General features: G+C 39.8%; 1 protein-coding gene and 1 long non-coding RNA gene across 7 annotated transcripts in view; one reads left to right on the top strand and one right to left on the bottom strand.

Annotated features, from left to right (window-relative positions):
• Nucleotides 1-5,150, top strand: part of SLC4A1 (solute carrier family 4 member 1 (Diego blood group)) — a 62,875-nt gene extending 57,725 nt beyond the window's left edge. For all 5 annotated transcript variants that reach the window (XM_032235019.1, XM_032235018.1, XM_032235022.1 and 2 more), the window contains one exon: nt 3,176-5,150. In XM_032235019.1, coding sequence (XP_032090910.1) covers nt 3,176-3,256 — 81 coding nt within the window. In that variant the 3' untranslated portion in view covers nt 3,257-5,150. The remainder of the gene's footprint in view (nt 1-3,175) is intronic.
• LOC116520713 lies at nt 7-26,649 on the bottom strand. Of its 2 annotated transcripts, none has more exons than XR_004256830.1 (3): nt 26,581-26,649; nt 21,329-21,445; nt 7-1,351 (listed from the first exon to the last, which is right to left on the bottom strand). It is a non-coding gene; the product is annotated as an uncharacterized LOC116520713 (long non-coding RNA). The 2 variants fall into 2 exon arrangements; XR_004256831.1 differs by lacking the exon at nt 26,581-26,649 and adding an exon at nt 24,317-25,118.
• Between the last annotated feature and the right edge of the window lie 337 nt (nt 26,650-26,986).

The following is a 26,986-nucleotide window of genomic DNA, read 5'->3' as shown; positions in this document are numbered from 1 at the left end:
GTGGTGCTCTGTCTTCTCCCTCAGTAATGGGAACTTCTGATGGGAAACTTATGTGCGTATTTAAGTATTTATTTATTTAAAAGACATGTGCAGCTGCCTTTTTTAAAGTGCAGCTCTGAGTTGCATAACCTGCAGGTCAATAATGATTAACTTTCCTGAAAGTAGTCTAAAAAGAGTACTGCATGCACCTACAACTCATATAGCAATACATCCCAGTTTTTTCCCTCAAAACTTCTGAAACGCAGGGCTGTCCAAAGCAGTTGATGGTGGGCTCAGGAGAAATATGTCTACATTCCCTTCTTATTTAAAGTTTGCAATTTCTTTTCATGAAATTCAGTCGCAGCCACCTATGTGAAGAGCTTTAACAGAGAATTGTCCACATTTATGGCCAATTCAAGGACAGAGCAGAGTTCTTCTGGAAAAAGAGGCTGCAGAAACATGCAAGGGGTGTCACTACTGTGCACGTGCTGTCTCTCAAAATGTGGCACTTATGACATAGTGGAAGCTCTTTTTTTTATTAGCATCTGAGATAGACAGTTTCGCACAGCTTATCTTGTAGTCATTCCAGAAGATTTCATGACACCAATAATTTTCATGGCACCAGTAAGAATAACTTGTCAAAGCATGCAAGCTAGAGGACAATCTCATGAGGTGTAGCCACATCCATTTTGGTAACTACTGATGCCAAGGTGGAATGGATTTTTTTTAATCTCTGAGAAAAAGCGTTAAAGTACAAGACCAATTGATTTATCTGCTGGGCCCATACAACTTGTCACCTTGGATGCTTATAGATGTGTGTGAATGAGAAAGTCAAGAACAGCCTGTCTTTCTGTATAAATATAATGAAAGGTGAATGAATCTTTTTTCTATGAAGCAGAGTAAAAGCAGAGGTCATTATGTTTTTCCCTCATACTGAACTTGATGAAAAATTTTCATGTATAATGTGAACCCATATTATAGGTTGGGATGTGGTGGTGGTGCTGCAATATAAAAAATAAATAAAAATACATCCTAATCTACTCCTCTGCTGCTATAGTTCCTACAATACATATTGTATTGGAACAGGTCTACTAGCAGCATGTTCATCAGCTTGGGTGTTCCATTAGCATTATCTGTCACTGGATGTGTCTCCTTTTAATTTTATTGAATTTTAATGTCTAGCAAAATTGTCTCTAAGATTATGTCCTTAGTTTTCCCCAAATTACTACATAGTGCATGTAAACACTCACTGTTTTTGTTAGTCATGGTGGAATGGCATGATTGAGGAAACATACTCACTTCCATATCTGGCAGCTCTGAATTAATTTGGGCCCAAAGCTCCTTTTGCATATGGATCCAAAATTTGATGTGTCTGAGAGAACACAAAGAATTTGCATTATTTTGGTCTGTGGTTATTTTATTTCTGTGCACTTCAGTTCATCACTAATAATGAGGATGCACCACAACATAAGGATAAGGAACCATATAGGAAAGTTGAATACCCATATTTTTCGGACTATAAGATGCACCTAAATTCAAAGAGGAAAACAAGATAAAATAATAATTTTTGGCCTTTGCGCATCTGGTTTTTGCCCTCTCCGACTCCCAGGAGCAATCTGCAGGCCTCCCAAACCCTCTGCACATCCCGTTTTTGTGAAAAACGGCCCATTTTTGGCCTCCCAACCCCCCCTGCATCCCGTTTTTGCCCTCCCCAGCCCCCAGGAGCACTCTGCAGGCCTCCCAAAACCTCTGTGTGTCCTGTTTTTGCCAAAAACAGGTCACCATTTTTGTGAAAAACAGGTCCATTTTTGGCCTCCCAAACTCCCAGGAGTGCTCTTCAGGCTTCCCAAACCCTTCCCAAATCCCATTTTTGCCAAAAGCGGGCACATTTTGGGGGGAAACGGGATGTGGGCGGGGATTTTGGGATGCCAAAAACAGGGCTGTATTTGGTCTATAAGACGCACAGATATTTCTACCTACTTTGGGGGGGGGAGTGCGTCTTATAGACCAAAAAATATGGTATATATGAATTGGTGAAATAACAACATTGTTTGTTCGTTTGTTTAAGAAAATATAGATGGCTGCCCACCTCACTCTCAGTGACTCCAAGTGTCACTTACAAGAATAAAAGCTCAATACAAAACAATAAAAAAACAATAACTTTCCACTCTCCAGCAACAATAATTAAATGAGCCATTTAATGGGCTCCAGAGGTCACCATGCCCATTGGCAAAGCCACATCTTTGAGGACTTGTGAAAGAGTGCCACAATGGGGGATGGGTGGGTAATTTTATGTTTGCAGGGATGATGTGTCATAGGATAGAAGCCATAATGGAGAAGTCTCTTCTGCTTGATCATGCAAGATGCTGGAACTTCTTAGAAGAAGGGATCCATAACATTCCTTGCCTCTTCACTCAGTTGGGGTGGGTAGATGTGACCGGGAAAAGACAGTCCTTCAAATAATCTGGTCCCAAGCCATGTAGGGCTTTGAAAGTGATAATTAGCACCATTAGATGTGCTATTAAGTTCCTGTCAACTTTTAGAATCCACTTGAATATATTTTTTCCTCATGATTTAAATGCTCACCAGAGAATCATGTGTTTTAAAATTCAGTCCTGATATCTCCAGCTTAAAAGGAACTCAACAGAAGGGTTGAGACCTCTGTCTTTTAGAGAGTTGCCATTTTTTAAATCTCTAGTGCCCTATCTAATCTTTAGGTGGAATGTCAGAGGCAATATTTTACAAAATAGATAGAGCCAGGATGAAGAAAGTGAAGGCAGTATCAAATATAAATTAGGTTTCATTGATTCAAAATTAAAAGTAAAATATAATTAACTGCAGTTATCACAGCTGTTCCCCGTATAGTTGATATTTTTCATTTCCTTTTTCAGTGTTTTATTGAATATTGAACTTTGTTAGTAACTTTTGGAGAGCCACTGAAAGCACCTCCAAGGCTTGGAGAAAGCAGCTCTTAACAAATGTAGTGCTAAAGATTGCACACCAATGAAGTAAATAGTACTAACTTATTAATTATTATCTGATTCTATATAAGCTGACTTCATACGTAATGACTATTTGAAACTACTTAATCCTTGGCAAATGAAAAAAAACAACCCAAGATTTTCAAGGTTTACATACAGCACTGTTTCCTTAACCACACTTAGCTTCTCAATGTGCTTTTCTCATTACTTTCCAGTTGGATGCTGATGATGCTGAGGTGACTTTTGATGAGACAGAAGGCCAAGATGTCTATGATGAAGTCCAGATGCCTGTTTGAGCACCCAGCTGCTACTGCCACTAGGCAAATGAGGAACCAATTTTTTTCCCAAAAAACATTGGATATCAGAATCTGGAGGAAGATATCCATATAGCTATATGAATCAGAGTATATGTATGTATGTATGTACGTACGTACCTACGTACGTACGTACATTCATACATACAAACATACATTGATTGCACATGGCCAAACATTCCGGTGGTGTAAATATGTATGATTGTCAACACATGGATCCTGTAGGATTTAAGAAACATATTTTCCCCCAGTCAATTATAGTTCTATAGTGAATCTTAACATTTCTTTCTTAGGATTTAGGAAATAGATGTACTTTCCCAGAAGGGGAAAAAAGTACCAAGATATGCAAGAATTGTTGAAGAGATGATACATGTTAACAGTGGACTCCCATTTTTAATGCAGCTATAACACAGATGCTTCTCTTCTGTATTTGTGTGCTTGTGTGTGAGAAGCTTTATCGGTCATAGAGGAACCCATCTAGTTTTCTACCAAGATAAGAAGCATTTTTATTACTCACATTGCCAGACCTTGTACACCAATGAATATCTGTAATGTGTTTTGAAAGAAATGCTGAAAATCCATCACTGATCTCTGATGGACCATCAGAGTGAATGCTTCAGATTGCTAGAGTGAACTGAAGCTAAGAAGAAAAGGCAATAAGATCTTTCTTTAATCACTGGAATTATAGAATAAGAAAAAGCTGGAGCATGAAAATGAGGCACAGAAGAAACACAATGAGGGTGCCTTATTCACAATGGAAAGAAGCAACACTCCTAATCTCATGGTGGAAACCAGGAATTGAAATGGCAGAAACATCAGGTTTCAAGAATCAAGAATGTTAATTTGATATGAAATGCTGACAGATGAACAAAATCCATCACAGCTTGTCAAGTGGGGATGACATATATGAAAAATTGGCTTCCCTGGAAAGCTAGTCATCTTTTTCTTTGTAGATGGTTTGCATTTTTTGTGAATTCATCCTACTCCCTTTCCCACTGAAACTTGAATTATGCTAATATGATGAAGGCATCATCCAAAAATACAGTCCTGCCTTGGTTACTTCTGTTGCTTGCTTGTTCTTGTAGTTAGATTTTAATAAATGCTACTGTTTTTTTCCTTAAGTTGGCATCTATCTAAGTCCCTACCTGAGAAATGTGCCACTTGCCAAAAAAAATAGTATATCCCAGATTATAATAATTAGAACTGTATATTTGAAAGGGTAGCATAAGCAACTATCTTGGTTAGCTTCCAATCAAATACCAATTACTAGTCCTTAAGAATAGAAAAATCATGTAAATCTCACCAATCAGTCCTTCCTTCCCTGTCTTGCTTATTAACCAGTCCAAGGTAAACAAATATTCCTGCATCCAAGAAGCCATTCTAAGATAATGTCTGCAAACAGGCTCAATTTACAGACTGTTATTGCAAAATAGGCTTTACTTTTTGCATACCTTGAAATTTCACATGCGTCAACAGAATTTATATATAGCAATATAGAATTTTTTCCCCTCTCATTTCAAATCTCTATATTGGGTGTTGTTCTGAATCAAGCTTTGAGTCTTCGTTAACTTTTGCTTGCCCAAATACTTTTCAAATGGTCTTTGGCAATCCACGTTTTTCCTTCTTAGAAATGTCACATGTTGCCCATTGAAAGTTTGTCGTCTTATGGGGTTTTTTTTCCACACGATTGTAGCAATAGTGATGAATGTAGAATCTATATTAATGCAGGATCTAAATAAATGCAGCAGGTTCCATTTCCTCCTTAGAATTTTTGAAAATGTTTCTCATGGTGGCATAAATTCAATATTGGTAATAGTCATTTCAGCAATATTATTATTTGTTATTTCCTAAAAAATAATAAAGGTGCTAAACTCAACAATATCTGGAGTCCTTCAACCTGTCAATGCCTGCTTTCTAATCCAGGCATGCATAGACTACTATTGTGTTGCATTACGAGTGAAAACTTTCTGTGCATGACTAAGATACTTTCTCTTTATTATTTTACATTATCCAGGATGAATCATGGTTCTAACCATGCACTGCTTAACATTAATTTGATTAGGAGGACTGGAGAAAAAACAAACGGTAATACTTCCTCTTGCAATACATAAACAATTTAAGGAACTTACTGCCCCAAAGTATAAATATGGACATTAGCTTATGTGGCTTTAAATAAAGGATTTGGTATACTGTATAAAAAGTGACAGGATCAGTATGTATTAGTCATGACAGCCAATTGAAATTTTCTTCTTTAAAGATATTATGTCATCATAAATTAATGAAATGACCAATGTTATCATGTCCTTCATGTGAACTTCTCAATTTGTAAGTGATTTCTGTTAAAAAGAGGGGGGGGGGGACCCTGATATTCTGATTTGTGAGATTTTTAGGTCCTTTTATAAGAGGATAAAGAAAACCAAAACAAAAAAATGTATTTAGCCTTGGAACCATGGGTTCAGAACCTCTCCCTTAATAGAATTCAACATGATAATTTCAGTTTGAATTAATAGAAAGCCACTGTATCCTAAAAGCCATTTTATAATAATTGTCAATAACAAACTAAAAGGATTCTTATTCTATATTAATCCTATAGTATCATTTGCATTGCTATTTAAGCATATAGGAGTCTAGATGAACTGTTTTGTCTTTATTAGTAGTGCAACAGATACAAACTCAACAACTAAATCCAGTGGGTTAAAATAGCAAATGATAGATAGATAGATAGATAGATAGATAGATAGATAGATAGATAGATAGATAGATAGATAGATGGATGATATATCAGGTTTTTAAATTCTTATTCATTAGATTCTTCAAGAGTTCAAAGTGATGTGCATGATACTCTCTCTCTTAATAACTCAGGACAGCAACAATTTTGTGATGTGGGGCGAGGTGGGCTGAAAGATAATAGCTGACCAAAAGTCACCGTATAAATTTCTGTGATCAAATATAGCTTTCATCATAGCCCTAATTCAACAACTTAATCACACTCCAGTGTCTCTTACTTATTAACATGTTATAGACATAGGATCCCCTTTCCTGCAGTGGGATTTACTTCATAACTAAAGGTGTACACTAATTTAATGAAAATGGGCTTTTATAACTTATTAAAAATCATATTTAATATTTCATTTGCTTTGCTGTCTCTGCTATATCAGATTTTTTTTTAACAAGGTCATCAAGAAACAAGATCTTGGGATAACGTGCTGCATTTATTTTATGTGACCTTATTTTAATTTAGACATGATTAATCCAATATAATTGCAGTGATTTTTTTGTTTTGAGCCATACCAGATGCAATAAACCTATTTTTTTTTAAATAACAACAAATAAGCTGTGCAGAGTATTTGCAATCCAAACTCACAGTTCTTCAACTATGAATAATACTTGGAAAAAGTGTAATTCTGTAATTTAATGCTCCCCTCAAAGTCTTCTCAGTGGAAATCGGTTAATGTTCCTCTAACAGATTGGTGAGATAAAAGCCTTGTTTCTATTTCTAGTGCTAAGTGAAGTTTTACAGTCCACCAAAACAAAGCTAGAAGAGAATGAGAAATCTGACCACACAAAACTTAAATCTTAGGAATTACAGCCAATCCTGATACTTTATAAGCAGTTATTGCTATTAATGGGAGCAGCAGGAGTAGGAAGAAGAGTACTCGTAATAATATTTATATACAGGAGCATTTAATCACTTAAATCTACACTCTTATCTGTGATATAATATCAACTGAAAATACAGTGAAAAGAATCTGAAGTTATCTTTTCCCCAAGATAAATTAAAATATATATAAAAAGCAAGAGTCCCAACTGATTTTCCTCCACTAGTCCTTGCTGACTATAGGGAATGGTGCTCATCTCCATTTCACAGTCATTCAGCCAGCACTGTGATCTTGTGGCCAGCATGACCTCATGGAGTGCTGTTATCTTCCCACCAAAGTGGTATCTATTTATCTATTTGCATTTGTATTCTTTCAAACTGCTAGATTGGCAGGAATTGGAGTGAGGATGGGAGCTCACCCCATCCGTGACACGTCAAAACCGCGGTCCACAAAAGCACGCTCGACGAAAGCGCGTATTTGACGTCATCACAGCGCGACGAAAAAAATTAAAAATTGAAATAAAAATAAAATTAAAGCAAGCCGATTCACATAAAGGTAAGGGTTAGGGTTAGGGTTAGGGTTAGGGTTAGGGTTAGGGTTAGGGTTAGGTTAAGGGTTAGGGTTAGAGCATTAGGGTTACGTTTAGCGTTAGGTTAAGGGTTAGTGTTAGGTTTAGCGTTAGGTTAAGGGTTAGGTTTAGGGTTAGATTTAGGGTTAGGTTAAGGGTTAGGTTTAGGGTTAGGTTTAGGGTTAGGGGGGGGGGGTTAGGGTAAGGTTTTCGCTTTATTTTTACATTTATCGATCACAGCGCGATGTTTTCGTTGCGCTGTGATGACGTCAAATGCGTGCTTTCGTCGAGCGCGATTTTGTCGTCCGCGGTTTTGTGATGGAACCCACCCCATCGTGTGGAGCTTGGGTTCCGAACCAGGGCTGCCTGTTTTCCAGCCAAGAAGCCCAGCACTTTAACCACTGAGCCACCATGCCATTCATAAATAAAAATAAAAATATGGGGAAATATTAATAGATGTAGTGCTTGCTTCCCCATTGAACCAGGACTTATTTGATTAACATCATAAAATATATACATTTTAATTTAGTGTACTATACTAATTGGCATATTTAAGAAACCTATAATGAAATCTTCTATATTAGTGTGAGTGCCTCTTTCCCATTGTTTCTGCCCACCAAAGCAGTCCAGCAGAGTTGGTATGCTCCAGTCCCCTTCATCAAACAATTCTATCTTGTAAGTCCCTGGAGTTGTGCCATCTCTATGACTGCATTTGCCTTATGGAATCTCATCCATCCAGAGATTTGAATAAGGCTCTGAAAACCTTGACTTTGAAATTAGGCAGTTAGGTGAGTTTTGTTGGTGATGTCTTTTTGTTTTGAAATTACTGTTTTTGATGTCATGATGGTTTTAAATTTTTCAGTGCATCCAAAGTCACTGCTGTTAAATCTGTGGCTCTATAAATCATCTAAAAGTATAAATATGAGGTATTCTCAAACCCTATTAGTACAACAAACCCTGCCTAAAATGATAAATGTACTTGTGGGAACATCTATTGTTAATAAAACTAAAGAAACCTCCAATTAGCAATCATTTCAGGTTTAAGTCAGAAATCAGGATGTGGGCTGGAAAACACTAGATTACTAATACCAAGACCAAGATATCAAATGTGATCTGAAATGTTGCAGCCCAGACCAAAAATATGGCAAGCTACAAGCTTAATGAAAATGTTATGTGTGTGATGTGTGATGTGGGGCAGGACAAAAATAGTGGTATGCCACTCATTTAGGGGTTTAGCATTTCATGCAAACAATAATTTGGTGTAAAGTGAAGAAGGAATGGCCTTGAGGAATAGGAGAAAGAGCCATTGCCATGACTACAGTCAGATAGAAAAGTGCTGAGACTAAGACAGAAATGTATTCTGAGAAAGTATCTCAGATAAGATTTTCCCTAGTTCCCACAAAGATAAAGGGAGGGAGAGGGGGAGTGCATTCAAAGTAATTACATCATGTACTCTAAGCTTGCAAAAAGTAGTTTTGGCCTACAAGATTTTGGTTTCATACTCTGGTCTACTTTGAATAGGGTGACCAGACGTCCCACATTTGGCGGGACAGGGACGCATTTTCATCATTTTTCCCGCGTCCCGCCCGCTTCTCAAAAAACCCCGCTTTATTTTGGCGCTCGCTGGCTCCCCCGCCCATCAGCTGCCACTAGCTCGCTCGTTATTTCCCCATCTATTTTTAAAAATCTAAGCCAGCCCAGCCTGCCGCTCACTGATTGGCCTGGACTCCAGCCAATCAGTGAGCTGGCTGGGATGGAAAACTTTAAGCACGCACGGGAAGTTTTCCATCCCAGCCAGCTCACTGATTGGTTGGAGTCCGCTTAGCATGCCGCGTGAGTCGCAGGAGTCTCCATTTCATTTTGCGGGCGTTTGCTTTGTTTTGCTGCTTCAGCTTCACTGGTGAGTAACCAGTGGGAATTAGTAACCTGCGCGGGGTTAGTGAAACAGCCGCCGCAGCTCTCCTTCCCTTCCCTGTGTGCAAGAAAGGCGCCCGCTCGCCAGCCCGCCCACCCTTGGACTCCGGGGCAGCACCTACCCAGCGTGGCCGCTGCCGCGCTGGTTCCTTCCCGCCCCTCCCACCCCTCTGCCTCCTCAGACCACCACGCAAGAGCAGCGGAGCGAACGAGCAGCCACAGCCATCGTTGCTTTTAAATGAGGCTCCGTTCGCTGCTCATCCCGCTCCTTCTTCCTCCTCCTCCTCCTCCCCTTCCGCCCTGAGCAGCAGCAGCGGCAGCCGAGCCGGGAAAGGGGCGCTTTGGCAGGGCTTCCACAGCGCTGTGGAAGCCCTGTCAAAGCGCACCTTTCCCGCCTCGGCTGCTGCAGGGACTGCACCGCAACTTTATCTTCCTCCTCCTCCTCCTTCCCTTCCACCCTCAGCAGCAGCAACGGCAGCCGAGCCGGGAAAGGGGCACTTTGGCAGGGCTTCCGCTGCATCCCCAAGGACCGCTGACCTTGCGCCGCTGCTTCTTCTTCTTCCCTGGCCTTCCCAGTTAGCTTGCTTGAAGCTCCGAGGAGGCGGGAGGAGGGTCGCAGGAGTGGAAGTGACGGGAGGTCTCCCCGGCCGGGAAGAGCTGAGAGGCTGCCGGCCCCTTTCGCAGGAAAGTTAACTTTTCTTGGCGAAATCCTGCCCCCCCCCTGCATGGGTGAGTGGTCGGCTGTCCTCTTCCCGTAAGCCGCCTGGAGTTATCTGTGTGTGAGGTGGGCTGCCCTATGCATTTGCGTGTGTGCACTGGAGAGAGAGTGAAAAAGAGAGGGAGAAATAATTATATTAATTAGATAGATTAATCTTTCTCCACCTTGGAGACTTGAAAGTGTGTGGACTTCAACTCCCAGAAAGGGAGTTGGGAGAAAGGGAGAAAGGAGGAGAGAATGAAAGGAAGATGGGGGAAAGAAGAAAGAGGTAAGGAGAGGAGGATGGAAAGGAGAGAAAGAGGGGGAGAGAGGGTAGAAAGGGGAAGAGGAAGAGCAGGAGTAGGAGAAAGGTAAGGGAAGAAGGAAGGGGAAGGAGAGGAGGAAGGAGGAAAGTAGAGAAGGGAGGGAGGGAGAAAGGAAAGGGAAAGGAAAGGAGGATGGGAGGGAGAGAAAAGGAAGGAGAGAGGGTAGGAAGGAAAAGAGGAAGAGCAGGAGCAAAGGAGAGGTAAGGGAAGAAGGAAGGGGAAGGAGAGGAGGAAGGAAGAAAGCAGAGAAGGGAGAGAGGGTGAAAAGAAAGAGGTAAGGAGAGGAGGATGGAAAGGAGAGAAAGAGGAGGAGAGAGGGTAGGAAGGGGATGAGGAAGAGCAGGAGTAGGAGAAAGGTACAGGAAGAAGGAAGGGAAAGGAGAGCAGGAAGGAAGAAAGTAGAGAAGGGAGGAAGGGAGAAAAGAAAGGGAAAATAAGGTGGTGTTATAAGAGGAGGAAGGGATGGTAAACAAAGCAACCCAAACTGTATATTATAACCTATTAAATGAAATAATAAATGTATAAGAATGATAAATGTTAAAACACTTGTAACCAAACGACATGCTATATGTGATGATGGGTTTTTTTCTTTTTGTTTTGTTGTGTTTTTATTGTTGTGGGTATGTGTCATCTATGTAACAAAAAAAAATAAAAAAAATTATTTTAAAAAAAGGTGGAGAAACACTGAGATAGATGATAATGAGATGAGGGAGGGAGAGGGAGAGAGAGAGAGACCATAGCTAGATAGACAGATAGGCAGGCAGATAGACGGATGGATAGAGAGAAAGAGAGAGAGATAGGTAGGCAAGCAGATAGATGGATGGAGAAAGAGAGGGGGAAAGAGGGAGAGGGATACCATAACTAGATAGGCAGGCAGATAGACAGACAGACGGATGGATGGATAGAGAGAGAGAGGATGTATATAATTAAAGTGACCAGACGTCCCTAGCGAGGTTGCAGGCTGGCAGTAACCGCCGCGGCCTAGCACCCCCCCCCCCCCCCGGTCAATGGTGTCCCTCTTTACCAATCTGAAAATCTGGTCACCTTAACTTTGAAGTACTGGCACTTGTCTGGGATATTAAAATCCACAAAATGCATGTTCCACCAATTTACTGCAAACCATTACAAACTCCCATACATACAACTCCAAGTATGGATCCAATATGTACATGACACCATTGTCATTTTTTTAAAGGACCAACTAGAGAAAACACACAAAATTATCAACATTTTCAAAGGAATAAAATTCACAAGGGAAGAAGAAAACAGCATTAAGCTATCTTTATGGATATCCTCATCACAGAAGCAGTAATGGCAGATTAGAAAAGTCCATTTTAAAATTACTCACTCCAACTAAGTGCTCCACTACCAAAATATCAACTCAACTTCCCATAAAAGAAGCTGTGTAAAACACTATTTAGACAAGCACAAACACACTGCAACAACCATGAACATCAGAAAAAAGGAAAAAGATCATTTTATACAATGTCTTCCAACAAAATGGATACCTGTGCAACTTTATCAAACAGCGCCTAAATGCTCAACCTATCATACCACAACCAACACAGGCTGTGAGAAGGATAATACTGCCATATATCAAAAACACATCAGAAATCACTAACAAACTATTGCAATCACATGGTATCATCACAGCACAAAAAACAACTAAAGCCCTCCAAAACATCCTAAGTAAACCAAAAGACTTAGAGCCCCAGAAGGGCAGTTGTCATTTATAATATACAGTGTATATAGGACAAACAAGCAGAAGACTAGCAGAGCACATCCACAGTCAGAAAACATGACAAAAGCTCCTTAATTCACAACACATAGACAGAGTCAACCATAGTTTCAGTTTGGAAATTGTGAGCATCCTAGATCAATTCAAGTCCAAAAACATCAGGGAATTCCTGAAACTTTGCTACTCAGATAAATCAGCTATCAACAGGCACATAGGAATAAATAACATCTATATACCACTCAAAAAAGTCAAAACAGAACTCAAAACACCAGAACATTTCCCACCAACAGCAATCAACACTCATATTAGCAGAAAGAAACATCAACCAACACTAGACCAATGATCAAGAAGTCAACAATAGCCTAATCAAGGAACCACCAAGACCATTCCCACCAAAACTGTCAGGGCAAAACTACTAGTATATAAAAATAAGAATAAACTGCATTCTCTACTAGCACTGATGGTGTTACTTAGTTTGATAAATGTCTGCAAGAGAATCACCAAGTTTAAAAAGCACCAAGGATCTATAGTCAACCCTGAACTACATTCTCTTCTATCCGAACTACAAACCAGGCAGAAGCTTCTAGAATAGGTTCAATGAAGTAAAGATGGTGCCTGCAATCGTGCAACTAGAAAATTTGCTTTTTTCTTACATAGATGGAAATTTTGCTTTTTTTAAATTTCCTGCCCCACTCTTATACTCCTGCACTCTGGCTGCAAATATCAGAGAATTCATTGAAGATTATATCAGTGTTAGGCTGCAGAAGGTGAACTCACTTAGGGCAATCTAGGATGTCCCGAAAGTGTAGATAGAAATAGGCAATGATATAGATAGGCTGAAAAATAAAAGGCACACATATGCTTGTTCTCATCTTATTTCCTCCCAGAGTTTTTGTGCAGAAATTATCTGCTGGCTGAACTTCTTGGAAAAGTAGGAAACTATAATAATAATTGCTAATATAAAATACCAAGAATGGATTAGAACTTGGATCCTCCATGCAGATGATAAAGGAAATGCTGACCATTAAACAATGTTAAATTAGCTCCTTAAAAAAAAAAAGAATTATTTACAGTTGTTTATTGAAAGAAAGCAATTGTGATCTTATTAGCAACATCTACTAATAATATTGGAGGGCAAACTATGATCAGACTTCCCTTCATTCAGACTAACCAGGAGAAATCCTTAATTTTGGATTTTCAACTGCCTCAGCGTAAAAAATCACTTCCGATCCCTATCCTGTTCTTTAGGACCTCCAACCACCAGAGGGAGATGTGCGTTATAAGAATAAAACACACATCTGTTGTACAGAACCAGAGGGAAAAGCTCTTTATTTCAGATTGGCATAAAGCCAAGTTTCACTCAGTGCTTTATGGCCCTTCATCAGATGTGCTTTACTAGGCAAGGGACTGAAAACTCTCCACAGGAAGGAGGATCTAGATGGTTGCTCTGATATGCACTAAGGAATGAACTGACTGTCTTTATAACAGGCAAACACAGTCTTCAGTTCTGCAGCAAACAGATTTGATCAGAAACCAGCTTGGAGTGTGCTGTTACGAGAGGCAGTCTGAACAAAAGATCTTGGATCTTCACTTTTTGAGGGCCGAGCATCAGGGACTATGGCTTAGTTCCGATGATACTCAAATCTATTTTTTTTTAATCACACTTTTCAAATAAACATATAAAGTGTTACAGTTCATCTTTGTTTTTACTAATTTGTAGTATTACATAGAAACTCAATAGCTACATTGAAACAGATTTCATTTTACTGTACACTGACCCTTTGATGAAAATGGAAGTATCAGAAATGCAAGAAATGAATAAATTAAATAAATCAAATATAAAGAGGGGTTTTCCCCCCAGTTCTACCACCCAGTCCCCAAATAATAATCTGTTGACAAGTTGTTCAATGATCATCCGAATCCCCTTTCTCAGTGATTCTTGTGACTCCAAGAATACAAGAAACAAGAAACATATACTTGCCTTTGTATGGCAAGCTAAAGATCAAACTAATCCCCCAGTTCAGTATAAAAATGGTTGATACAACATAAGAACCAGTTTAGTCTAGTGGTTAAGGTACAGGTTAGAAAACTGGAGACCATGAGTTCAAGTCCTGCCTTATCATGAAAAGCAGCTGGGTAACTACGAGCTAGTCACTGTCTCTCTGTCCAACTCATCTCGTGGGGTTGTTGTTGTGGGGAAAATAGAAGGAAGAAGGTGAGTTGGAAGATGTTGACCATCTTGAATTATTTGTAAAATTAACAGATAAGAGTATCCTAAATCTGTTTAGCCCAAGTTCATCGTGGAAGTAACTTTGGTGGAGTTTGCTTACGCGCCTTGGAGTCAATGGCAACTGCTTGGACAAGCCTCTAGTTTTCTTAGCAAGATTTTTTCAAAGTGGTTTGTCACTGCATACTTCTTAGGGTTATGAGAGAGTGACTGGTAATCGGACTACAGTGACTAATGTCTCAGTTTCTAATTTAATGCTTTACACAAACTGATTTACCTTCATGACTATCGTACATCAAATTGGAAAAAAAATGTGTGGGTGTTGAGCTGGAACTGAACAGCACACAGGAAGAGGGCCTTTGAACTTTAGCTTGTTTAGTGCAGATCATTGTTTCCAATTCAGCATATGCTATTTCTGATGAAAGACAACTTTCTTTTCTCGGGGCAAATTTTGCCCTCCATGTAAGTTTTTTCATTTTTATTTTTACAACAAATTATTTAAATTTGTGCCAACCCTGCCACATATTTCTTGTGACAAGTTGTATGTCTATGTAACACCATAGAACGCAATCTCCATCACATTGATTGTGTGTCAAGTCATTGTTTATTTATTATACAAATTTACAGACTGTATCTTCCCACATTCCCCCTGGATAAATTAAAAATATATAAAAATTGAAAAACCCATAAAGTATTTTAAAAACATCTAAATCCTAAAAATGTAGGTGGAAAAATACGTTTTGAAGCTCGTCCAGAACTATTTTAATGAAGAAATAAGTTTCTTCATTAATCTAGTTCAATCTAGTTTCTTTCACAATACTGGTCCCACTACAGAAAAAAACCAGTGTTGAATTTTATTACTAAAGCTAACTCTGGAACTTGAAAAAGGTATTGTATTCAGTTTAGGCAGAAAGCTTCTTACCTTTATGGAATAGAGCAGCGAGTTGGGCATAAATGAGGCTGTGGTTTAAAATAAGCATTTGAATTCACTTCAGAAAGAATGCCCACATTCCTTCTACAGAAGATATTTCTTATCTGACTATTCTCTGACTGTAACTCTCCCTCCCACACCCGTCTCCCATAGTCATTACCATATACCATTAGAGAGGGCAAAGTTGGCTTAGTAAATGGCATATGTAATGGAACTGGTGTACATCAACAAGTTGTCATGACTATGTATGGAACTAGAAAACACCACCACCAGGTTGGCACTTGATGGTACACTGACAGTCTAGCTACCTGGCATTGTCCCTTTATAATGATCTGTGAGAATATCCTTGAGAGACAGAAGGAAGAGGAGCTGCAGACAAGCCAATGGTCAGGGGTAAGAGGCAGTTTAGTCCACAAAAGCAATGTGGCAGACATCTCAGGAGAGAGCCTCCCTAGTTTCTGGGACTATAAAGGTGATGGGGGAAAATTGGTGGATCTGTAAAACACAGAAGGGCCATGAGTGCTGGATGAAGTTATTCCAGGAAAATCTCTTCCAAGCCCCCAATCTTATGCAGCTCCTTGATTCATGGAGGAACTGAGAGAAGTGAAATGACTGAAATGATACCTCTAACCAAAAAAAAAAGAAAAAAAACGAGAAGGGATGTGACTAAGCATTTATAAGAGTGCATGTTCAAGTTGATATAATGGCGAATGAATAATCTGAAAAGCACAAAGCATGCAAATGTAATTGTGTCCATTAGGACACAATCAGGATGCTGTTTTGCAATCCTTTTTGTACTTTATTTAGAGTAGGTTTGACATAAAGCTGGCCAAGATTGTGAAATAACTTTAGGATATTTTTCAGCTTTTAAAAGTTAATGATATAAATATCTCCATCTACCAATGTTGGTATTAACATTCTAAAATATTTTGTTTGAATACCCGATGACACTACATGTAACAAACTCTCATACTGAGATTGACACTATTTAATCCAGCACTAGTCAGTATCAAAGTAGGTATCAGAATGAATTGATACCTGGTTATCCAGAAAGTACTCTTTTACAATACAAATAAGATTAACATACATCTGATAATTCCATCTGTCTTGTCATTAACATTCTCTGTGAATAAGGTTCATATTCAGCCTCGGTCACAAAACTTACTGGATAAAATAAAATAAAAATAAAACTGATAAATTTTCAAAAACAGTGGAAAAAAACATTTCCACTCCCAAAAACATTCACCTATTGATCTTAAATTAGCCATCCTTGAGCAAAGGAATTTAAAAGAAAAATCCAATATGAAGTTACAAAATTGCAGTTTATCAAGATCTTTAGCTCCTGGATAAATTTTTAATTCCACTACATATATTAATTAGCATACAAATGCCAGAATATCTGTGTTGTCATTAGTATAGCTCTTTAAATAAGGTTCGTATTCAGTCGTACTCACAAAGCTCGCTGGGTAAAGTCAGGCCAGAGGGACAACGTGGGGATAACAATTAAGGTGTAGGTTTGGCACCAGGGGCAGTCAGATTAAAATCTACTTTCAATCATGGAAGCTCACTGAGTGACTTTAGACCAGTGATCCACAACCCCCGGTCCGCGGACCGGTGCCGGGCCGCGGAGTACCTGGCACTGGGCCGCGCAGCGGCCGGGGGCCATGCAACGGCCGACTTCACTCATGCAGTGCTGTCGCCGGAGGGGGGGAGCTGCGCGGAAGCACAGGAGCAAGTGAGGCGAGGAGGAAGAATCCCCCGCTACTACACCACCTCCGCCCCCTCCCCGAGTCAGCCGTCCCCTCAGTGAACGCCTCTGCCTCTTTCTCCTTTCTCGCCTCAGTCGGCTCGCCTGGAAGTGAGGCGAGGAGGGGGCGGACCATGCGTTGGAAGCGGAGCCCTTGGAGGCTGCTCTCTTCTTTTTCCCGCCCGGCCTTGGCTTGTGAGAAGGAACGGCGGGAGAGGTAGAGAGAGAGAGAGAGAACGTCGGGCAGCCGAGGGCGGGGGGGGTCTTTTGAGGGGAGATGGGGGGTGCGCGATTTTGGCGCCAGATTCAGGCCGCCGCTGCCGCTATTGCAGCGCACGGTGGAAAAACGGCGGTCTTGCCCACCCCTTCCCTGCCTCCCGCCCGCTCCAGTTGTGGGTGGGGGCTCGGTGCCTGAAGTCTCTTGCCTCTCTTCCAAAATTTCGCCAACGGGCATCGGTGAAGCGCGCTCTTTCTCTTCCTCACAAAACACATTTCCTTTCCCCCCACGCGTAGTTATTGGCGATATGCACTCTTGGAGGCTGCGCTCCCGGGTCGTGTTTCCTTTTTGCAGCCCATGAGAATGCCTGGTTCTGAGCCTCAAAAAACGAGAGTTCTCTTAAGGCTGCAAAAAAGGAATATACTTTGGTCCTTGAAGCGCTTTTCCTGTTATTTGGACATTATATATATATACGTACGTACGTACGTACGGTATGTATATATGCATGTATGTATATATATGTGTATATATGTGTGTATATATATATATATATATATATATATATATATATATATATATATATATATATATATATATATATATATGTCTGTAGTCCATAATATAGTGATGATTTTAAAAAAAATTAGTTGAGCACATGGAATCTTTTTTCTTTTAGTATATTTTGGAGGTGGGGGCCCACTTTGTTATTTAAGATAGTATCTCCTTTTATATATCGTAGTGAAGATACCTAATACTCCCACCCCCTATTTCCCCCACCACAACCTTGTGAGGTGGGGGGGCTTAGATAGAGTGAATGGGCTTAATACTGTATTCTTTTTACATTGCTATCCTCTGGCTTATTTAATTTTGCCCTTGCTCTTTTTATCTTTGACCTTGATTAATTCAGCTGTTTATTCCTTAAAATCTACATACAAAATGGAAGGTGGGATATGATTCAGGTGTTGAATTGGGAAGGTGGATTTAAAAAGTATGTTTGTATTCCCCCATTTTCGCCCCCCCACCCCTGCACGCGCTCAGCGGGCCACGGTAAAATTATCAAAGGCTGACTGGTCCGCGGCGATAAAAAGGTTGGGGACCACTGCTTTAGACCACTCATGCTTCTCAGTCCAACCTGTCTTATAGGGTTGTGGTTGTGGAGAAAAAGAAATAGAGAACACTACATATTCTGCCCTAAACTGGTATCCACTCAATTCTGTCCCTTGGAATTACCATTACCATCATTTACATTATCATAGTTCTTCTTATTCTTCCAAAGCAGACTCTACTCCAGTGCCAAGTGCCGAAAAGGTTGTGCGGAAATGTCGCATGCATGCTTGTCGGGGCTGCGCTCTGGAAAAGCCAAAATTCTGGATTCTAGCATGCAGGCACAGCCGACAATCAGCTGGCCAGTGCACATGTATAGTCCGGTTTTCAGCACTGCCACGCGCGTGAAGGATCACGCTCTGGAAAAGCTGAACTTCCAGGTTCTGGAGCACATGCACACCTAACAATCAACTGGCTGGCACACATGCCCACACTGATTTTCAGCACTGCCACGCCTGTGAAGGACAGCTGATCATCGTGCATGGCTGGGTGACATGTCTTGACTTGCTACTTTGGGCAGGCATGCCATTGGTTCGCCATCTCAGCTCTACTCTATTTTAAAGAATGAACCCAGTAGATATCAATGCTTATTTGTCTGTCACTTCTCTATCCAACCTGTATCTTTGCAGGTTGCCTAATTCTGTCCTTTTATCCCACATGTGACTGAAGATTAATGCTAATCTTGGTAATTTCCACTGTTAATTAATATTATTAGATTAATTTTATTAACACTGTTGTGTTTTATGCTAACTTTTAAATAATAATTTTATGTGTATGAGTTTCTACACAGCACTTTTTAGATTAAAGGCCATAATAAAGATTTTGAGGAGTTGTATCTGAAATCTATGGTTACTAGTACAGCTAGTGTTGCAGAGATGTTAAGAAAGCATATCATTGCTTACCTATAACTTCTCATGCCACTGAATTCTGGACTAGTTGAAGCTTCTAAATGGTTTTTAAGAGCAACCCTTTGAACAACACATTGCAATAGTCCCAAACGCAAGGTGATGAAGACAAAATTAATTGTGAAAAGAGCCTTCAATTTAGGAATGAATACAATTAGTGCCTGAAATGAATGTTCCTGGTCACAAATGCCACTTCCTCTTTGATCAAGTCCAGGAAGAGTCCCAAACTGCTATAATGAGCAAAAGGAATAACTCTCAGGAACTGAAGGAAAATATGCAATCAAAAGTATAGTCAGATAAAAAATAATAATTTGAGAAAGTATCTCAGACATGACCATTCTAACTGTCATGAAGATAAAGGGAGCGGGAGTTAGATTCTATTACTGTTACCTTATAATAAAAGTAGTATTAATATTTGTATTTTGGTATCCTAGACCAGACTACCTTGAAGGGCTGACAATTGCACACCGGTGCAACCACATTCAGAAAAAAAAGGTCGACCATCGCAAGTCTGGATGATCCTGGCATCTCAACTCTCCCCCATCTTGCCAAGATTGAGCTTAAATTCTCTCCTCTCTACCTACCTACCTACTCCAATTGTCTCTAAGCAATGAGACAAAACTTAGGCTGCATAACTTAGTCAGACAGGAATCAAGATACAGTTATTATAACCTATATCAATAAAATAGTATTCTAATATTTCTTGCTGCTCCCGTTTCCTGATCTGATCTACTCAAAGGGCTGACCTTTATAGAGGTTCCCCATGCTATGCATGACTTCATCCAGCAGCTTCATGTAGATATAATGTAGGAGCTTTGAACTCATTTTTCTCTCTTCCGTCAACACCAACTGGAATGATCCCAAAGAAAAGTAAATCACGCCAAAACTGTGCCTCCCATTTCAATCCTAGTAGATAGATCAAGATATCAAAGCCCATGAAGAAATCCAGAATGATTATACCACCTCTGGCCTTGGAGGATTTGTAATATGTTCTTAGACTGGTGTTAGTTCACTCTAGAAATCCAGTTCTAATTGATCCTGTGAGATAAACATTTTAAATCTTAATCTTTGGTATCTAACTGGGCTTTGGAGGATGAGTATAGGAACTAATGTCCTCACGGGTAATTTTGTTTCCCAAGTCTTGATCATTTTTATTTTGTTTGACTAATTTCTATCTGTTATACCTAAAAACTAAAAATTGAAGATAAAATACAGAAATTGGAATTTTCATAACAAAGTACTGCCCTCATTGGGACAAGAAGAGAGACAAGACTATTCTTAAGCAAAGAATCCTTAGCATGGAATTGCAAACTGAATATGACAAAATATCAGAAGATATAAAATTAGGTTATAACCCAATTTTAGATTAGAAGTTCTATTTCAAATTAGCCAAATATATTTTAACCAGCTTAGCTAATAAATTTTGTAGGTTTTTAATGCTACTGCATTTTGACATCTTGCTATATTATATTAGAAATAAATTTCAAAACATTTCCTGTGGAAAAAGGAATTAGTCCTTTTGCTCTGTGGATATTGAATCATTGGCCTATATGTCATTCTCCTATAACCTCTACAGACATCTCAATAGACCATTCTCTGGACACTCCAAATGAACTTTATGTAAAAAAAATCTGGCAGATAAAAAGTAAAAATAACACACAACCTATTGCAAAATTTACATTTGCAACCTGTAGAACATATGTGTTATTAATGACCAATTAATTCTAGGCTGATTTTTTGGAGGGTATAGTTTCCTGGGTACTGCATAAAGCACTACAGTGTTATAGCATTTTCATGGCCTTTTATTATATAGTCTTTCCCCCTCTTTTTCTTTTATTTCCTTTTAATCTTATTTTATTGTATTTAAACTACTTGTCTAAATATGTATGTTGGATTTGTGAACTATAATATAGTAATTAAACTGAACTTTCCTTTCCCCAAGCTGCCTTAGTTTTTTTAATCATGTTCCCTTGATATCGCTAAAAATTAAAAACATGCCCTCTAGATTGCAAAATTTTCACAAGATTCTGTTTTAACCTCATGTTATTCAATAGTTATGTTTATACTCCATAATAACCTACCATTCTCCAATCCCATGGCATCCACATATAGTCTTTAATTCCCAGTAATCTCACCAGAGGCCACAGTACCTGGGGAATATTGGGAGGTGAAATCCACACATCTAGAAGAGATTCAGACTGAAGAAAAAAGAACCATCTTTGTTGAATGTATCCATAAGGATGAATTAATCCAATTAATCACATTTTAACTTTGCATGTTGTACAAATATAGTTTTAAATATTTAAATATTAGCTTACATATATATAATCATTGAAGAGACCAATATATCACCATTATATAAATCATACATAATTCAGTTTCTACTTATTCTGAGCAGGATATCAGGACACTATGAGTTTCAGGCCCACTTTATGAAAAGCTGGTTGGGTGACTTTGAGCCAATCACTTTCTCTGAGCTCAACTCACAGGGTTGTTGCGAGTAAATCAGGAGGAGAAAGGAGTATTAGGTATGCTCACTGTCAGAGTTATTTATAAAAAATAAGAATGTTCTGATAATTGCTTGGAAATGGTAGAATGTATACTACTAATTCTTGTTCAATGGAATTAATCTGAGAATCAAGACTCAACCTTCATTGTCTATACTTCCCTTTGAAAACATCAGTTGGGTACATTTCTAGACCAGAACTTAAACATGGATGTTCAATCTTAATAAAGACAAGGGTTTTAATTCAATTGCCTCCAACAACATTAGATGCAACTAAAGTGCCTCAGACTTTAGCTTGATCGCATATGAATTCTTAGAATGTGCTGCTCACAAAGTCACCAAGAATATAATTTTTGTAATTTACCAAGATCTACTAATTCAGCCTTCCATCACCCCCATGTGTGGCTTCCATTTCTGTAGAAATATAATTCCCAATATCCCAATACTAAGAATGAATAATTGTATCAAATACTATTAAAGTATTAGATACTATTAAAATGTGAAAACATTGACTATGAAATGTAATTCATTGTTCCATCAGAGCCAAGTGAAGCTTCTATCAAATATCCTCCATGCATAAAAGAAACTATTCACAATATATTGTTACAATGTAATTCAACAGATATAATAAAATCCAGTATATTAACTTTTTACAGTACACCTACAAACTAATTTTAGTTCATCAGTAAGTTCCCATATACGAACGAACCAGAAAAAACATGCTCTAGTTATTTTTATACTACAGAAAAATTCAGATCAATAGATTGCTCAAATCATCATGTGTATTCATGAACAATCTAAAATTGCACATCATGTATGTATGTATTTCATGGAGTCTTCTTAATCAAAAGCCAGATATGGATCACTGCAGATTCTCTGTTTAAAGAATTTTGCATTTCGCAGTGTCCCCATAGTAGAATAACGTCATAAAATTTATAGAGTGGATAACTGCAAATGAAGACTCAAAATGATGATCAAATAACAACTTGCAACTACATCCATATGTTGTACTAGGACAATCAACTATTTTTTTTAATCTGCTGCTGAGGCCCAAATACCTGGATATTAGGAAGAATTAGGAATCATGCTTATGGCAAGTGGTTCAAAAAGGAAGCATAAAGATATGGTTTATCAACATAAATAAAAAAATCCTTTTGTAAATACCCATGCTTAAATCTATGGGTTTTTTCTACTAGATATCACTCTAAATAACCAAACCATAATTTTATGATTCTTCTTGTAACCGGATATAGCTTTATGTCAGAAATTACTAATTTCTACATTATGCTCTGCATTATAGAATTGTCAAAAATAAACAGATAGTTTGGTTGTCCAGATATGATCTGTGATTTTTCTGAATTTTGAATTAGAGCAGTATAATTATATTGAAAGTTAACAAGGATATGTTCTTGGGATAGGTATTTTGGTATTGTGACAGCTTCAAAAAGTGCTGTCATCTATCAATATGGACAGTGGTTTCAGACAAGTGTCATATAGAATTGTGAAGATCTATGTGTATTTGGACATAATTTTCCAGCACAGGAACACAAAATATCAATGAAAACAGAAGCAACCAGTTATTTTTGCTGACTTTTGGACTGTTTAAAAACCATTAAAATCCACGAGGATTCATATTTTAGATCTTTATTTGTGACACAGGTTTGCAAAACAACACTAGATCTGGAATTGTGTTCTTTGTCTATGGAATCACATATGACCTGTAATTTGTTGGTAGTATCCAGTATTGCAAAAGAAAGTACCCTTTCTTTTGCAACAGGTAACTGCCTCCCTGCAAAATATCAGTAGGCAAAATATAATCTGCTACTGGTAAGATTATTTTTCCTATTGCAGTTTCTACTTTATAATGGATTTGCTATTTAATTTTATTCTACAAATTTTAAAAAATGCTTTAATGTATGTTTTAATTGTTTCAAATGTTATTTTAATTTTTATTGTAAGCTACTTTAAGATTTTTTTTTAAATTGGGATATACACACATTCACACAGATATACACATGACACACACAGATGTCCAGTCCGAAACTGCTATAGTACTATTAAGGAGACAGATGTGAACTGTGGTTGACATCACTAGCAAATGTCTTCGAGTGTATCAATGTAAACACCATGTAAAATTAAGAAAATCCATTTATAATTTCATAGATGTAATTCTTCCTTTTTCTTCTTCATATATGGAATAAATAAACATTTTATATATCTTTCTACTAAATACAGTGATATTTAATTCTTGCAAGTAAATATCCACATAACTACAAACCCAAAATATAAAAATATTTAAAATTTCTCAAATTTCAGTTCCAACAATTGTAGAAAGCCAAAAAAGAAAATATATACAATTCTCACTACAGAGGAAGAAATTCTTCCCACAAAATTGTTTGAAATCCAAAATGGTGTTCTAAATGCATGTAAGATCTATAATGTGGATGATAGTGAATAATAGCTTTACTTCATGATTTTCTTTCATTTCACTCATAAACATGATTCATATATTTTGGTGCTGTAGGATTCCCTTCCCCCTCAGCACATACCCCCACATACATACTCAAATGTCCTCTATATGGTGGAGAGGAAGGAGAGCAGGGCCTGGAGAATTATTTTCCATTTCTTTCTACTGGCAAAGCACAAAGGGAAAATAAACCAACATACGCTCGTTCATCTTTGCTTGTTTGTATGTAGAGGCAACGTATTCACTATTTTTAGCTTATCTCCCAATCCTCGGTCACCTCCCCCTCCCATCCCTCATAATTTCTAATTGCATTTTGGCAGGTCTATAAAAGTCGCGTTTGCGTATTAGAATCGGCTTTAATTTGACAGGCAACTCCAGAAGAAGGTGATTGGCTCTATAGCAGATGACGCCCTTAACAACAAGGTGGAGCTGGAAAAAATGGATTTAAAAAAAGAAAGAGAGAGAGAGAGAGAGAGAACGAGCGAAAAGCGTGTGGGGGAGGAGAAGCTCGGCTTTTGACTAAAATCTACACGAATGTCATGTTCACGCCATGATTTAGAATCCAATCCCAAACCAATTGTCAATAAAATCCGACGGGACACAAAGAGTTACAGCCTTCCCTTCCCGCCCCCGTTGTTTATAAGGCAAAGTGGGACCTTTAAAAAAAAAAAAGCTCACTTCTTGCCAAAAAAATGTCTGCCCTCAGAAATAATTTGATGGCGTTGCAGCAACTAGCGCTCTCCGGGTTGTAATTTTGAAATTCTCCCCACCCTGGTTCTTTCGATACGATCGTTTGAAAGGGAGATGAAGAAAGGGGAGGTCACAGGAGGAATTAAAATCGAGTGCGTGTGATTTGTGCTCGTTTTACAAACGCCAAACGAAGAGGATTTGTGGCAAATGTAAGCGTTTTCTCCCCTCCTCTCTCTTTTCCTTTCCCCTCCTCCCTCTCGTCGTTTGACTACAGTGTTGCAAAAGCAAAGAGCAATAAAAACACATACACATACACACTCCAGAATCGTGAAAGATAGACCCACAACCTGGTGAGATCAAACAGAGAAAGCGAGAACGAAGCCCTGGAAACATGTTTCCTTTTTATCAATCCCATCTAGGGAGCAGATGGGAAAAATGGGGACTCGTGAAGAAGGGCTGTGAGGTTGCCTAAGGATCCGAGAGCCGAAGAGACCGGCTGATTGGAAGAAAAAAGCAGAGAGATGGAGGCGGGGGAAGTGCGAGCTCTCTGCGGGGACTGGAGCGAGTCCACGCCCGGGGCCAGCGCTGCAGAGCTGGCGTGCATTCAACCAACGCTTCCCAGCTAAAGCAAGCCCAGGAAAGAAGAGGGGGGAAAAGGGGGAGCTTTTCTCCAAAGTCCTTCCGATCTGCAGGTAGGTTGCAGACGTAGAAGGGGACTAAAAATCTTCCCTCAGATCGACTCCAGGATGGAGCCCCCGTTGCAAAGAAGGGCGGGTGGGCAAGGACGGATCAGGGGGAGGGGGGGAAGGCACGATCCGAGGCGCCGCTGCCTACAGCCGGGGCTGGCTTTGCGGCAGTACGAGCGCATGTGGAGCTCGCCATTAGCCCGACGTTGTACTCCACCATCTGGGGCTGGAGGGAGGCGCTTTTGTTACCTCCTCGGCTCCGGCGGTGAAGCAGCGCAGCCAGGCTGGGAGGCAGCGGCGGCACCACTACCACCACCACAATCAACACCCGTTGCTGCTTTTTCCGCCCAGCATCTCAATTTCCTCGGTAAGGTTAAAAAAGCAAGGGTTCAATCGATTTTTTCGGGACGCATATATTAAAAGAACGAAATAAAATTTCGAATTTTAATATTCCCTTTTTTCAAGCACATTTTAGAGAGTTCGGGTATATTAATGCTCCCGAACCTATCAACTGATGCTTTAAACTAGCATGTATATATATATTTGCAAACGCATTTGGGGTTGCATTTTCTCCAAGGAATCCGAACGGAGCCTTGGCAGAGGCAATCGAATCGGGGCCCTTTCCTGCCTTCCGGGCGCCTTCTAGATAGGCCGCGCCGCGGCATTCGACCATAGAAGGGCGAGATCGGAAGGCGGTGGCTGCCCGAGTCGCCGTTGAGTCGCGGCGGAGGTAGATGGAAACACTAGGCGGTGCAGGCTGTGGCGCAGAGATCCGATCTCTTTTTCTGCTCCAGCCTGAGCTGCTTTTAGAAACGAAAGGGCGCTGCCAGACGTGAAGGGTAAGAAGCGGTGGAAACAAGCCGTCGTCTTGTAAGCTTTTCCCCCGTCGCCTGCACCGTGAAAGAAACCAAATGCGCGGACGAAAAATCTTTTTTTTCCCGCCTTCCCACAATTGGTGCACAATTGGCTTTATAAATTACGTACAAAACATTTCGCCTCAGTTTTACGGAATCTGCCGCGGTGGGTTCCTATTGCTTTCCCTCGCTTCTACCGCGTTGAGCGGTCTTCGCGAGTTCGGGGGCCTTTTCGACCGTCGACCGGTTGGAGCCAGCGCACTCCGCCATCCGAAAGGGTGGTTCCATGCAGGCGAACAGCTCGGCGTCCCTCCCCTGCTCTCGCCTGCAAGCTTTTTCGGGGGGCCCCCGTTACGGTTGGGTGTGGAGAATCGGGTTAACGGGGTTTGACTCGCCGACTTCCCCTGCGCCCTAGGCGCACAGGGGGAGGCGCTCCCCGGGGGTCTGGGCGCTGGTAGAGGGAAAGGAGGAGGCGGTAGCGGCAGTAGCTGCCGCAGCCAGGACGTGCTGCCCTCCCTCGGCTCTGCCTGGACGCC

Source organism: Thamnophis elegans, chromosome Z (genome assembly GCF_009769535.1).
Source record: "Thamnophis elegans isolate rThaEle1 chromosome Z, rThaEle1.pri, whole genome shotgun sequence".
Lineage (NCBI taxonomy): Eukaryota > Metazoa > Chordata > Lepidosauria > Squamata > Colubridae > Thamnophis > Thamnophis elegans.
This window is presented reverse-complemented; position numbering and strand designations above follow the sequence as displayed.